Source organism: Homalodisca vitripennis, chromosome 3, assembly GCF_021130785.1.
Source record: "Homalodisca vitripennis isolate AUS2020 chromosome 3, UT_GWSS_2.1, whole genome shotgun sequence".
Taxonomy (NCBI): domain Eukaryota; kingdom Metazoa; phylum Arthropoda; class Insecta; order Hemiptera; family Cicadellidae; genus Homalodisca; species Homalodisca vitripennis.
In genome coordinates this window covers 153,767,383-153,780,388 of record NC_060209.1, presented here as the reverse complement: position 1 = coordinate 153,780,388, position 13,006 = coordinate 153,767,383, and the positions used below count along the sequence as shown (strand labels likewise).

At 29.0% G+C, this 13,006-nt stretch overlaps 1 protein-coding gene across 2 annotated transcripts in view; it reads left to right on the top strand.

Moving 5' to 3' along the window:
* Positions 1–13,006, top strand: part of LOC124357675 (ethanolamine kinase 1) — a 46,556-nt gene that overhangs the window by 16,048 nt on the left and 17,502 nt on the right. Inside the window, exon 2 of one of the 2 annotated variants that reach the window (XM_046809661.1) lies at positions 1,437–1,662. In XM_046809661.1, coding sequence (XP_046665617.1) covers positions 1,549–1,662 — 114 coding nt within the window. In that variant the 5' untranslated portion in view covers positions 1,437–1,548. Of the gene's footprint in view, positions 1–1,431; positions 1,663–13,006 lie in introns of both variants that reach the window. The other variant, XM_046809660.1, reaches the window with a different exon arrangement.

Here is a 13,006-nt window from a genome sequence, read left to right as displayed (position 1 = left end):
TATTTTGAGTAACAAAATATCCCAAGAATACTTTTTATTAATTGGTGCCAATAATGGCATTCGGCACTTCCAACTTATTTAAACTCTAAAAGAAGTTTTAAAACTTCATGTAATGCTGTATAATATAATATATGTTTATCTTGAAATTAGAGTATACTTTTGTTGTACTCGTGTATTGGTTTTGCAATGTTTCATATTGGGGAAGATAAAAAATATGAGTTACTAAATTCTTAAAAATTGTATTAAATAGAATATGTATTGTGGTATAACTAAGGGGGAGGGTTGAGGTAATAGAACCTTTCCTTCCCAAGAGTTAGAGTATAATTAATATTTGTATAGCAGCAACCCGTCATTTTATGTATAACAGTTAAATGTTATAGTAACAGTAAAAATGACACCATTGCAATAATATAAACCGGTGTCAAGTATTAAACTCAACAATAGGACACTGTGCAATTGGAACAAAAGTTCGTTATCTGTACATAACAGTATGGAATCAGAAAGAAGCTTTTCAGCAAAGTTCGACGATCTTTCCACATTTGCGAATTGACATAGTGGACTAAGTCATTCAATTTACTGTTTTATAAATTTGATTTCAGCTAGTTTGAAAACTCGTCTAAGGCAAGGAATGTTTCGGATAGTTCGTGATAGTGAAGCGGTACAGCCAATTAGTGAGGCGGATGTACCGTCGAACACAGCCAATCACAGATAAGAGGCTACCTGAAATTATTTAACAGCTATAACTAGAGCTCTGTTATAAAGAGTGTTATTTTTACAACATGCTACATTCTTTCTAAAAGAATTGACTGCAAACTGATGAATTCACTATGGTGAAATTTGAAACCAGGTCCGGGCCCGTGTTTAAGTCGTGACGATCTCCGCACAGTCGCCAGCCGGTTATCGCTATATTATTATGTTTACGCTATAGTATATGTACAATTAAAAACCTTCATTTAACTTTTAGTAAAATGAAAGTAAATAAACCATGCCGTACATTGTAATATTAATTACTACAATCTCAAAATTATAATTTTTACTAATTCATGCAATTAATAGTTTCCGTAGTTCTCGAATTATTTTCAGTACAGTTGGTTTAGGATAAAAACTTGTTCTAATAACTGAAAACAATATTTTGCTTTCCAAATATATGCTCGGAAATCGGAATTGTGCTCTAAGCCCTAATATTGATATGGCATGACATGTTATTTCCATCTACCATCCTTGTAGAAAGGTTCTATTTTTGCCACTGTAGATGTTCGTTCATATAATTAGGGCTGGTTGTTATTCCATTGAATCTGATAACAATTCTTGTCATACAAAATTTATTAATTACACTTGTTTTGACTTACTTGTGCTTTAATTGTTTTAAATTACTATTAATTAATTTTCGGAATGGCAAGGTTTACAATTTCTGCGCGGTTGTGTTGGCAGGGCAGGCGCAGGTGATAGTGCGCGGGCAGGAGGTATGACGTAGCAGCGGCAGGGTGAGGAGGGGCACTGTCAGCTGTTACAATCAGTCAGCTGTGCAGCAGTGGTGGAGTGTGGACAATGGAAGCACCGCATCTCGACGTGACTATTGCCCAAGACGATCTACAAGCAGGCGCCGTACAAGTGTTGTCCACTATCAGGCCACACTGGCGCGTCAACACTGTCGGTTTCAAGGTAATTCGCAGAATTTAAAACTTTACAATTTTATGATGCATCATAGAATTTTCCACGTATCAAAATGTGATAACATTTAGGTTTTAAATAATTGATTGAAGTTTACTGATATTTGGAAATCGTAATGGAATGTATAAATTTTAATTAGTGTATTTTTACTATTACTATTACTAGTCAACTGGATTAAAGTTTTAAATCGTTAAAATAAAAATATTTGTCTACAAATATAGTATATATTTATTTAATATATTTCCCCCCAAATTTACATTTTTTAAACTGCTGGGTATTATTTTATTGAAAAATGTAATATTGTAATAAGGAAGTACTGTAAGATCAGTACTGTAATTATTTTTATGAATCTCAATTTCATGTAATCAATAGTAAAAGTTATATTATTGTTAAATTGTTTATGACAAGACCAGTTTTTTTAAATATTGTTATCAAATACACAATATAAAATTGACCTAACAAAAACCTTAGTAATGCTACTCTCACAATGTTTATTCTCTCTCAAAGTTGATATTAAGAAGTACGGAAAACATATTTATTTTGTAGTTGGTGATTATTATTACGTTATCTACATTGCTTTAAAACATATTTTAATGTAACTGAACTCCCAGCTTTCTCTTTATATGAAATATTTGTAATTTCACCCAATTTTTTGCCAAAGTTTTATTTAGGTAATCTGATTACAGCAAATTTGTAACATACAAAGTTTTAATTTACCTGTTTGATAGTGTTTCCTAGTTCCACATTCTCACCTCATTAACCTGTCTAGGTCTAGTCATACTTTCATGTATTGAAATGCAAAAAGCTATGACATTCAAGGCTCCTCAGTCATGGTAGGACTTGTTCCACATTTCATAAATTGTCTCTTAAGCTTTGATTATGGGTTTTTGTAATACATTAACTTTTTTGTTGGAACAGTAAGTTAGGAAACTAAGGCACAGGGGTTAGCCTGTGATAGAAAAAAGACGTTACTTTGGCAGGAGTTCTCAAGTTTGGTTTTAAATTTTGTTAATTTTCTTTTGAGTTGTTTTTTAATTATTTAATTAAGTAAGGAGACCAAGGTGCATGTCACTATGACATTACACGTTTTCCTTGTTTAAAGTTTCATATAGATTATAGACTATTTCAAAGGCTAAAAGGTTACACACATTATTGTATAAATCTTCCTCATTGTATAAAAATATTAAATGAATCAAGAAATATAATCTAGATCATCTGACATACAAATGCGTGCCTGTTCAGCATATTATGTGCAATGTTTACTTCATTTGTTAACGTATTTTATACGTATTATATTTTATGATTACTCCTTTATTTTGTATTTTACAGTTATTAAACCAGACTATAAATGTAACAATGTCAAACTGTTAAGAACAAGCAAGAGTGATTGCATGTCAAACCAACAAGGTAACCAACCTGAACCATTTCAGATTTGGTTGAAACTTTGTGTATTGAACTCAAATATATATTTTTTAAATTCTGTTTCTCATAGATGTTTAGTTGTACATTTTTTTAAATCACAAAATCCTATGTTTTTTTAACATGCACTTAAATCTAAAATCTGCTATAACTATAGTTCCATCAGTGCTAGAGAGCTGAGATATAGCTCATTTTAAAGAGGGTTTGATGGGCATTAATTAATTGGATATAAAACTAACACTTCTGACAAAAATATTTTTTTTTATTTAAAAAAAATTATAACTAAAAAACTGTGAGGGATACAATTAAAAAATTATTTGAGTTTAGGATGCCATAGAGTATAAATAAACGAATCTGAAATGGTCAAGTTGAATATTATTTTTTATTGATTCATTTGACATGGAATGGCCTGCAATGTAATGGACTATAAAGTAAATTTACATAAATTTATTCCAATAGAATGTGAATTGTTGTCAGCATGAATAAATTAATATTACCAAAATTAAAATAAAATAAATGTTTTTTTATCTACATGAAACTTGGAAGTTATTTTTGAGCGCTTGAAACTTTTACTTGCTCTCCCTCTCCTTATTGCTTCTCAAAGGGCCTTAAATTTATTATAAAAATGGTTTTGTCAACACAGTTTGATTTTAGCGTTAAAAATTCTTAAACTTCTTTTCAGGCCAGTTGGGCATAGCTGTTAACTGTCAGGGAAACTTGTACTTAAGTGAGATAATGATCATAATTTTTGTTTGAATATTCATATTGAATAACCAAATAAACAAATGTTGTGTCTTAACATTTGTGCTTCAAGAAACCATTCCCATTTTGTAGTATTACACAATGAATAAGTGAAAGTGGCGATGTTGCATGACCATCCAGTACTCGCTACCATTCATAACTCCGATTAGGGCTTTCTACTTCAGGCTCAGTTTTCTATTGCAGGACCAAGAATATAGTTTTGTATATAAAATTATCACCAGGTACCAAACTTGTAGTATTTTAATAAGACTAAATTGATTTAGTTTTTTTTACAAAACAAATTTTGAGGCCTTGTAGTTCTGAAAAGAAGTATTTTTTAATTGGAAAATGTTTTCTTCTATAAACTGCACAATCTCAATACCTCTTAAATTTTTCTAAATTTTAGTTGTACTAACACATGCCTACTTATATATAAAATAACTAGATACAGGCCTAATTAAGAAATTGTGTAAAATGTTTTCTTAATAAAATGTCATAATATTTTATGTCTTCAGATTTGGCCAATTATGAAAGACAAGTTTAGAAATATGATAAAGTTCTTTTTAAAAAGACAATGTGATTTATAAATAAAGCTTATTGCCTTTCTATTTATTATAATTTTATTTAGTTCTCAAGAAGACTAATGAAATTATGAATATTTTTCTAAACACTAATCATATTTCTATTTCTATACTACCTATCAATAAAAGGGTGTTTTTAAGTGTGAATAAAAAATATCTGGTTCTCATAATGGTAAATTTTCTTAGAAAGTTCTGGTCTCAAAATATTATTTTGAGGTTTGTAATAACAAATGTTCATAACCACTGTTATCAGTTCATTACAACTTCACTGGTGGCAATCGTGATTTTAGTTCCATAAAAACAATGTCAACACTTTTACAGGCTTATTTTTCATTGTAAAAGTATGGGAAATGTTTAGTTTTTTAGTTGTTTCTACTTGTTATTCATAAATATTGTCAAACTTTATTTTGTAAATATTCTAAAAGTATAAACTTTACACAAAAATTAAAAAGCATTGGGATACGTATTAATCGTAACTTTTAAATGACACATCTTCCTGTCATTCTACAACTAAAAGTAAGGGGTGAAAGTGTCTGAAGTTTTAAAATTGTTCTTCTCAAACAAAATAAGACTTTTCATTATAGCCAAATTATTTAGTGAATTGTTGGTGAATTTATTCCAAATACAGTATGTATTACATTCAAGTGTATTTCATTATACCATTTCATTTATGTTTTCCTCTTGTTTCTTTTTGAAAATTGTTTAATAATCACTTTTTTATAAATTATTTTGAATTTTACATGACCTTATTACCAAATTAATAATATAGATGAATACACTAGATGCAAAATGCACTTGGATGCCCTTGATCGTGAGAATATAGTTGAATCTGAAACGAAAAAATATGTATTTGGTGGTGAAAGATTTTTAGGGTAAAGTTTAGACTCCAGGAAAAGCCTTCATCAATGTCAGTTATGGAATAATGTAGGTCTTGCAATTAACCTTGGCATCATATGTGATTACAAACTATGTGTTATCCTGTTAGCCATTTTCTTTAGCCCTATCCTCATGATATATTCTGTATTATGTGGTTTCCTTATTTAGCCAAGGCTTATGTCTCGTCACTATTTCTAAAATTAAAAAATTTCATATAGCAATAATAAGAAACAATTTAACTGAATCGTACCAGTTTATGCTATATTCAGTGTTTTACTAATTTAATAAGCAATAAGCAATACACAACATATTTAATCTGAAAGATAAAATGATTATAATTTTAGGTTAAGCCTTTTTTTAAAGGATATAAATCTCTCTATGGAATATTAGAGTTGTAAGTGTCTAAACTCTTACATATAGTGGTTTATACAAATTAGTAGGTTATACTAGTAGTAATAGTTGGTTATACAAATTATTTTAATTGGTACAAATTGTTGTGAATAAGACACAAGCTGATCTGGATTTTTAAATATTTGTTTGTTAGACATGAACAAAGGCCTTTAGACCTTTCTTACCTTTCTTCATATAAAATACAATTGTATGTTAACTTAGTAACTTGAGGATTAGTTTATGGTGGAATATTTTGAATCAAAGTATTGACATAAACAATTAATTTTATAAGAACTGGACAATTTTCTCAATAAAGGAATTTAGAAGTTTACATTCATCTGAATAATGTAATATAATAACATTCTTTATTCAATATAATAACGTTTTAAGTCGTGGATAACAATTCATGTCAAGAATCACAATGCTTTGTCTTGAATCAGAATTCTTCTACAGTTGACTTTTAGTAAGTTATCTGTATAATGAAAATTTCTTATCTATATTTTGTGGGTTATAGTTTGAACTATTGTCTACTTACTTCCTAATATAGCAATTATATATGCTTTATACTCTATAAAAATTGCTAATGAATTAATCATCGAAAATTGCTCTAATTACTCTAATAGCTCTACATGTAGTATCAGCTTGTGTAATATATCATGTGGCTCATCATCAAGTAAAATTTTGCAACACAATGAATCATAGAAAAGGAAAGTTTGTAAGAGTCTCAGATTGTTGACAATACTCTGTGGAATTGCTAGTTCTAAACAATCAGCTGATTTGTCAGATAAACTACTCTTTGAACTGCTGACACAGTGTGGATCTGTGCTGCCAAGGGAATGCATGCCTAGTCAGTACTTGAGGTTGACCTAGATCAATAAACCCTCCGAAGACAACTGTCGTGACCATTTCTAATCGGGTCACTTTTAATGTACCGCAATAAACTTAATAATGCTATTTAATCTTCTTCAATTTTGGAACGTTTACTTAATATTGAAATAAACTGTTAGCATGTAACTACCCTTGGTTTCTGGCACGCATTTTACAGTTTACTTTTAGCGAGTAACTACAACATGCTATACTCAATTGAGATTCATAACTCATGATACTCTTTAGTTGTATACCCATTGAATATATTTTGTTTATTGTACATTTATAGTGGAGATAAATGTATATATAAATAATACTCTTACATATAGTGGTTTATACAAATTAGTAGGTTATACTAGTAGTAATAGTTGGTTATACAAATTATTTTAATTGGTACAAATTGTTGTGAATAAGACACAAGCTGATCTGGATTTTTAAATATTTGTTTGTTAGACATGAACAAAGGCCTTTAGACCTTTCTTACCTTTCTTCATATAAAATACAATTGTATGTTAACTTAGTAACTTGAGGATTAGTTTATGGTGGAATATTTTGAATCAAAGTATTGTGACATAAACAATTAATTTTATAAGAACTGGACAATTTTCTCAATAAAGGAATTTAGAAGTTTACATTCATCTGAATAATGTAATATAATAACATTCTTTATTCAATATAATAACGTTTTGTTTTAAGTCGTGTATAACAATAATGTCAAGAATCACAATGCTTTGTCTTGAATCAGAATTCTTCTACAGTTGACTTTTAGTATAGTTATCTGTATAATGAAAATTTCTTATCTATATTTTGTGGGTTATAGTTTGAACTATTGTCTACTTACTTCCTAATATAGCAATTATATATGCTTTATACTCTATAAAAATTGCTAATGAATTAATCATCGAAAATTGCTCTAATTACTCTAATAGCTCTACATGTAGTATCAGCTTGTGTAATATATCATGTGGCTCATCATCAAGTAAAATTTTGCAACACAATGAATCATAGAAAAGGAAAGTTTGGGATGTTAAGAGTCTCAGATTGTTGACAATACTCTGTGGAATTGCTAGTTCTAAACAATCAGCTGATTTGTCAGATAAACTACTCTTTGAACTGCTGACACAGTGTGGATCTGTGCTGCCAAGGGAATGCATGCCTAGTCAGTACTTGAGGTTGACCTAGATCAATAAACCCTCCGAAGACAACTGTCGTGACCATTTCTAATCGGGTCACTTTTAATGTACCGCAATAAACTTAATAATGCTATTTAATCTTCTTCAATTTTGGAACGTTTACTTAATATTGAAATAAACTGTTAGCATGTAACTACCCTTGGTTTCTGGCACGCATTTACAGTTTACTTTTAGCGAGCGAATACAACTACAACATGCTATACTCAATTGAGATTCATAACTCATGATACTCTTTAGTTGTATACCCATTGAATATATTTTGTTTATTGTACATTTATAGTGGAGATAAATGTATATCTCAACGGTGTTCCTTATCTTACAGTTTTCTAATAAACTTTAAATTTGTATTGTTGATTTATACAGGGTTTCCATGAATTACTTTATCCAACTTCACCATTTGATTTTTCAGGTCAAAATAAGTAACAAATGTTGCGTAAAGTATAGTCCTACGTTATTTAGTTTACTGACTGTTAGTATGTTTGTGTTGTTTTAGAAAAAAATTTAACTTTAAGTTTAATATGGGTATAAAATTCAAAATTGTTAGTTGTGTCTGACTATGATGTCTATTGATGTCAATGATGTTAAGTTTTTGGGTGTGTTGTTGCAGTCAAATATTAAATGGGAGGCTCATATTGTAAATGTCTGTAATAAGATTTCTAAAGGTACCTTTATGATTAGAAGACTGAAACAATATGTAACTCTAGATGTATTATTGTCAGTATATTATGCATACATACAAAGTCATTTATCTTATGGAATCATTGTTTGGGGCTGTGATAGTAATATAAAAAAACTTTTAATCTTGCAAAAGAGAGTTTTAAGAATGATGTGCAATGCTAGCTGTAGGACTCACTGTAAGCCTTTATTTAAAGATTTAGGTATTCTGACTGTTACATCATTGTATATACTACTACAGTTATTATTGTATGTTAGGATAAATTTAAATGTTTTACCTACAAATAGTTCAATTCATGATCATGATACTAGACAAAGAAACTTGCTTAGAATCAGGCAATGCAATTACCAAGCAACCATTAAATCAACATATGAAATGGGGATTAAATTTATAATATGTTACCTAGGGAAATTAAATGCTTAGATGACAATAAATTTAAAATTAAGCTTAAGTCATTGTTGATTGAATTAAGTATCTATGATGTAAAAGAGTTCATTTTATATTGTACTAATTATTAAATATATTTATTAGTATCACTGTTTAAATATTGACAATGTCATACATGTATACAATGTGTTTATGGCAATAAAGAATTTGACTTTGACTTTGACCAGTTTTTAAAAAGGGTTTCAGAAAATTTAATACCAGGTTTCAAAATGATGACCATAAAAAATATTTCAACCTGTAATCATTCAAAAATTGGAGTTTTACAAACATTTATAATAATAAAGAAATATGAGGTACTTGTAGACGAACATTTTGATACAAAGTTTATTTTGCTATGACAAATATTTACTAAGTAGTTTTTTTTTTACTGAGCACCATCCATCACTTATAATACACTAATATAGTTATTAATGTTGCTTAATTGCTGTTTAATAATCAATTTTTTTTGTATTTAATAGCTGAAATTACCTAATCATTGTTGTCATTTTGCACACTCTTATACAATTTATTTGGATGCAATAAATGTTTTTTTGCCGAATTGATTTTTAATTTTATTTTGATTAAAATTTGATTTTATGAATTTAATAAATATAGAATTTATTAGTGTACACAACTTTATCTTTGTATTTTTGTTTGACTGAAAATGAGATTAATTACTAATACAAACAACATCTAGTAATTTCAGCTTTTAAATATATTAATCTAAGCTCAAATTTAAGTTATGAAAGTTTAGCTTAATTGAATTTCCTTATTAAATTTAATAAATCAACTCATTTAAATCTTTGAACCCCATAAGTGAGTTAGTTTGCAAACTTTGAAATCTCTGTAATGCCCAAGGCAAGTTATTCCGCAAACTACGTTTTAAAATATTAGGAGAAATTATAGTTGTTGAATTTGCCACTAGATGGCAAGGCATCTCAATTTTGATGACTACCGCCATTTGAATGTCCTAATTGAACATCCAAGGCGTACTGACCGACAACAGCTGTTCTTTTGTTTTGTTCCCTGACGGCTGTGATTCTTGGGGCGACTTATAATCTAAAATAAACACAATAAATTGTTAAAAAAAAGTCCACCAATAATCCATCAAACAGTGTGTTAATTTGTTAAATAAACAATTTAAACAAATAAAAAATGGCTTTACATTAAAAAACATTTAAACATTGTGTAATTTGGCACTAGGGCAGTGTCTAAAACAAAATTTTTGCGTTAAAAGGGTTAAAATAAAAAAACTAAGAATTCAAACATTTTATAAACTAGTTATATGTTTAAAAAGTGGTATTTGATTAGAATACACCAACAAATAAAACAAAGTTTACAGATCGATTTGGCAAAACAACATATAATGCATTCAAAAAAATACCATAGCAAGTAAGTGTATAAAATGAACTCAACTGTTTAATACAATAATCAATTTGTTAAAGTAACAAATCACCTCATGATCAGTTATACCTGCATATTGTAACATTTTTTTTTATTCCATATTAAATGGAATATCATTCATTACTACTATGCCCAAGCTGTCATTTTGTGTTGTTCTGAATGGGCTGACAAACATGACGCTAGAACGATAGTAGGGTCAGAGGCTTTAGTAGATAGCTCAGTAAGCAGCTATTAGAGACAACATGACATAATAATCCTGTAACCTCCTTATCCATCATTGATCTCATAACGTTGCTGCTCTTTCACATTGTGTGTTTAGTCAATAAACTTTGTTTCAAAATTCCACACTAACACGTGTTTATTTATCATCAGAGGATTTATTATCTTTTTAGTACTTTAAGTTGTCTACATCTTTCAATTCAGTGTTATATATAATAAGTGATTATTTTTTCCTAAAATACTTGTAAAAATAAACATTGTACTTAAATTTGGTTTTAAAGCATTTTTAAATATACACAACTTATTCTAATGCCATAGTCAAATAAAAAAAATTAAATATATATTATATATATATATATATATATATATATATATATATATATAATTTCAATAAACATTGAATCACAAAAAGTACCTGTTCCGCCGGGACTCGAACCCGGATCTCTCACTTGCCAGGTTAATGTTCTACCATTACACCACAGAGGCCTTACTTTTTACGATTCAATTACTTTGTATTTGGTTGTATCTGTCGCATATATGCGTTTTAATAACCAAACTAACACATGATCGGAAGACCAAATACCTGTCAAACGACTTTTATTTACATTCATTAAATTTGTATAAATGTCAACAGCCGAATTATAAATAGAATATATGTATATATATATATATATATATATATATATATATATATATATATATATAAAACAAATAAATGTTTGCTTGGAGAAATTTCAAGGTACTTTTACTAAGATACCTGCCATGCTTTTCCCGCTATTCAAGCATATATTTTTTCTAGTACCTACTATACTAGTGTACTTCTTGTCTTCTAATAAAACTACCTAATGGGATAAGCAATGGTGAGGAGGCTTCAGATTGCCCAAAATCTTCCATGTTTTGTGTCATATTTTGTGTGCTTTAATATAATTTATTTTGTTTTTGGGTACAATTTTGTATTTAGGCTGTGATTCATATGTTGATGCAACAGAACTCCCTCTTCCTCTCACCATAAAAGGTTTTTAATGTCATCAAATGTTTTACCAAATTTTTATCTAGGTTTTCCGATAAGTGATAGCTGTTAACAGGTGATCATGTTTTATGTTAATTGTGTGACAGCGTTTTACTAGTTCCACAATCTAGTCTCATTGAACTTATCTAGGTCTAGGCCATAGTTTCACTTGTTAAGACGTAGAGGACATTACACCAAGGCTTCATTGTACTGGTCCTGCATACTACTAGTCCCATATTTCCTAATTTGTCTATCAAGCATAATTTTTTTATTTTCTTTACTCAAACTACTTAAAGTATTCAATTTGTTCTTATTTTGAGTTTCATATCCATTATAGAGATGTTAAAGCATAAAAGCTCAAAACTTTAACGGTTATGTCAAAAAAATTGAATTATGAAATTGAAATAATGGGAATTTTGGTGTATCTCTCACCTAGAAATCCTAAATATGAGTATAACTGTAAAATAAAACTAAAAAATAAAGAAACAGTGTGGAATATTTGGATTAAAAAAATGCATTAATAAAAAATCTATATCTGACTGCACTGCCATATTGCGGACCTATTATAATTTGGCAGACTTTACAGTGTTTATGTTTAGCTCAAATGTTTTTTTTTTTTTAATTTACAGTGTTTAGTATGTAAATTTAAATAAAAGTTACTTAATATAAAGTATTCTAGAAACATCTAATATAAAATATGTAATGATTAGAAGAAGTGGCTGGCAGAAGAAGCAATATTTTATTTTATAACACTCTGACTGTAGTAAACAATATTATCTTATCATTTGCAGTCAATGACTACTTTCATTTCCTAAACAACATGATATCAACAACCTGTCATTGTGTATTTTATTGCTTTATCCATAATTTTGACTTTTCACTAAATTATAACATGATATATGTGAAACAAACACGTGTTTAACTCAGTAGTTACATGTCCGTCATCATAATTGTTGATAACTATCAAATTCTGGCAATTAGAATAATTTGTTTGAGTATGTTGTAATGACTGGTGTGTAACGAATACTACAGGCTTGGGTACACATATATGGCTTATTTCACACATATTTCACTTTTGTCAGACAAATAATTAACACCAGTTCTCAACACTAACAAGAAAGTAGATGGGTTTACTTTCATTCAACATCTGTCCATACTGTCATTCAGCTTTACTTGTGGCTGTTCCAAATGGTATATTACTAAGAATCGTCAATATTCCCAAATAGAATACTTCTGATAAAAAACTTTGATAGGTTTTATTTTCACTATTTAACCCTTACAAATTTTTATGAACAATATTTTTTATATTCTGATTTTGAACTGTACTATTAAACATATTGCTTCCACATTAACAATGATTTTAATATCTTTGTGCTGTTGTGACAAGGAAAACTGTACTGGAAACATACATTTGAGAAATGTACGTGTGGATTGATCCTCCTTCTATTAATCATTATCACATTGGGTTGTTTAGAATTGTGATGACAACAACAATAGAGCCTCTTCATTAGGAAGTGGTAACTTTCCACAACAA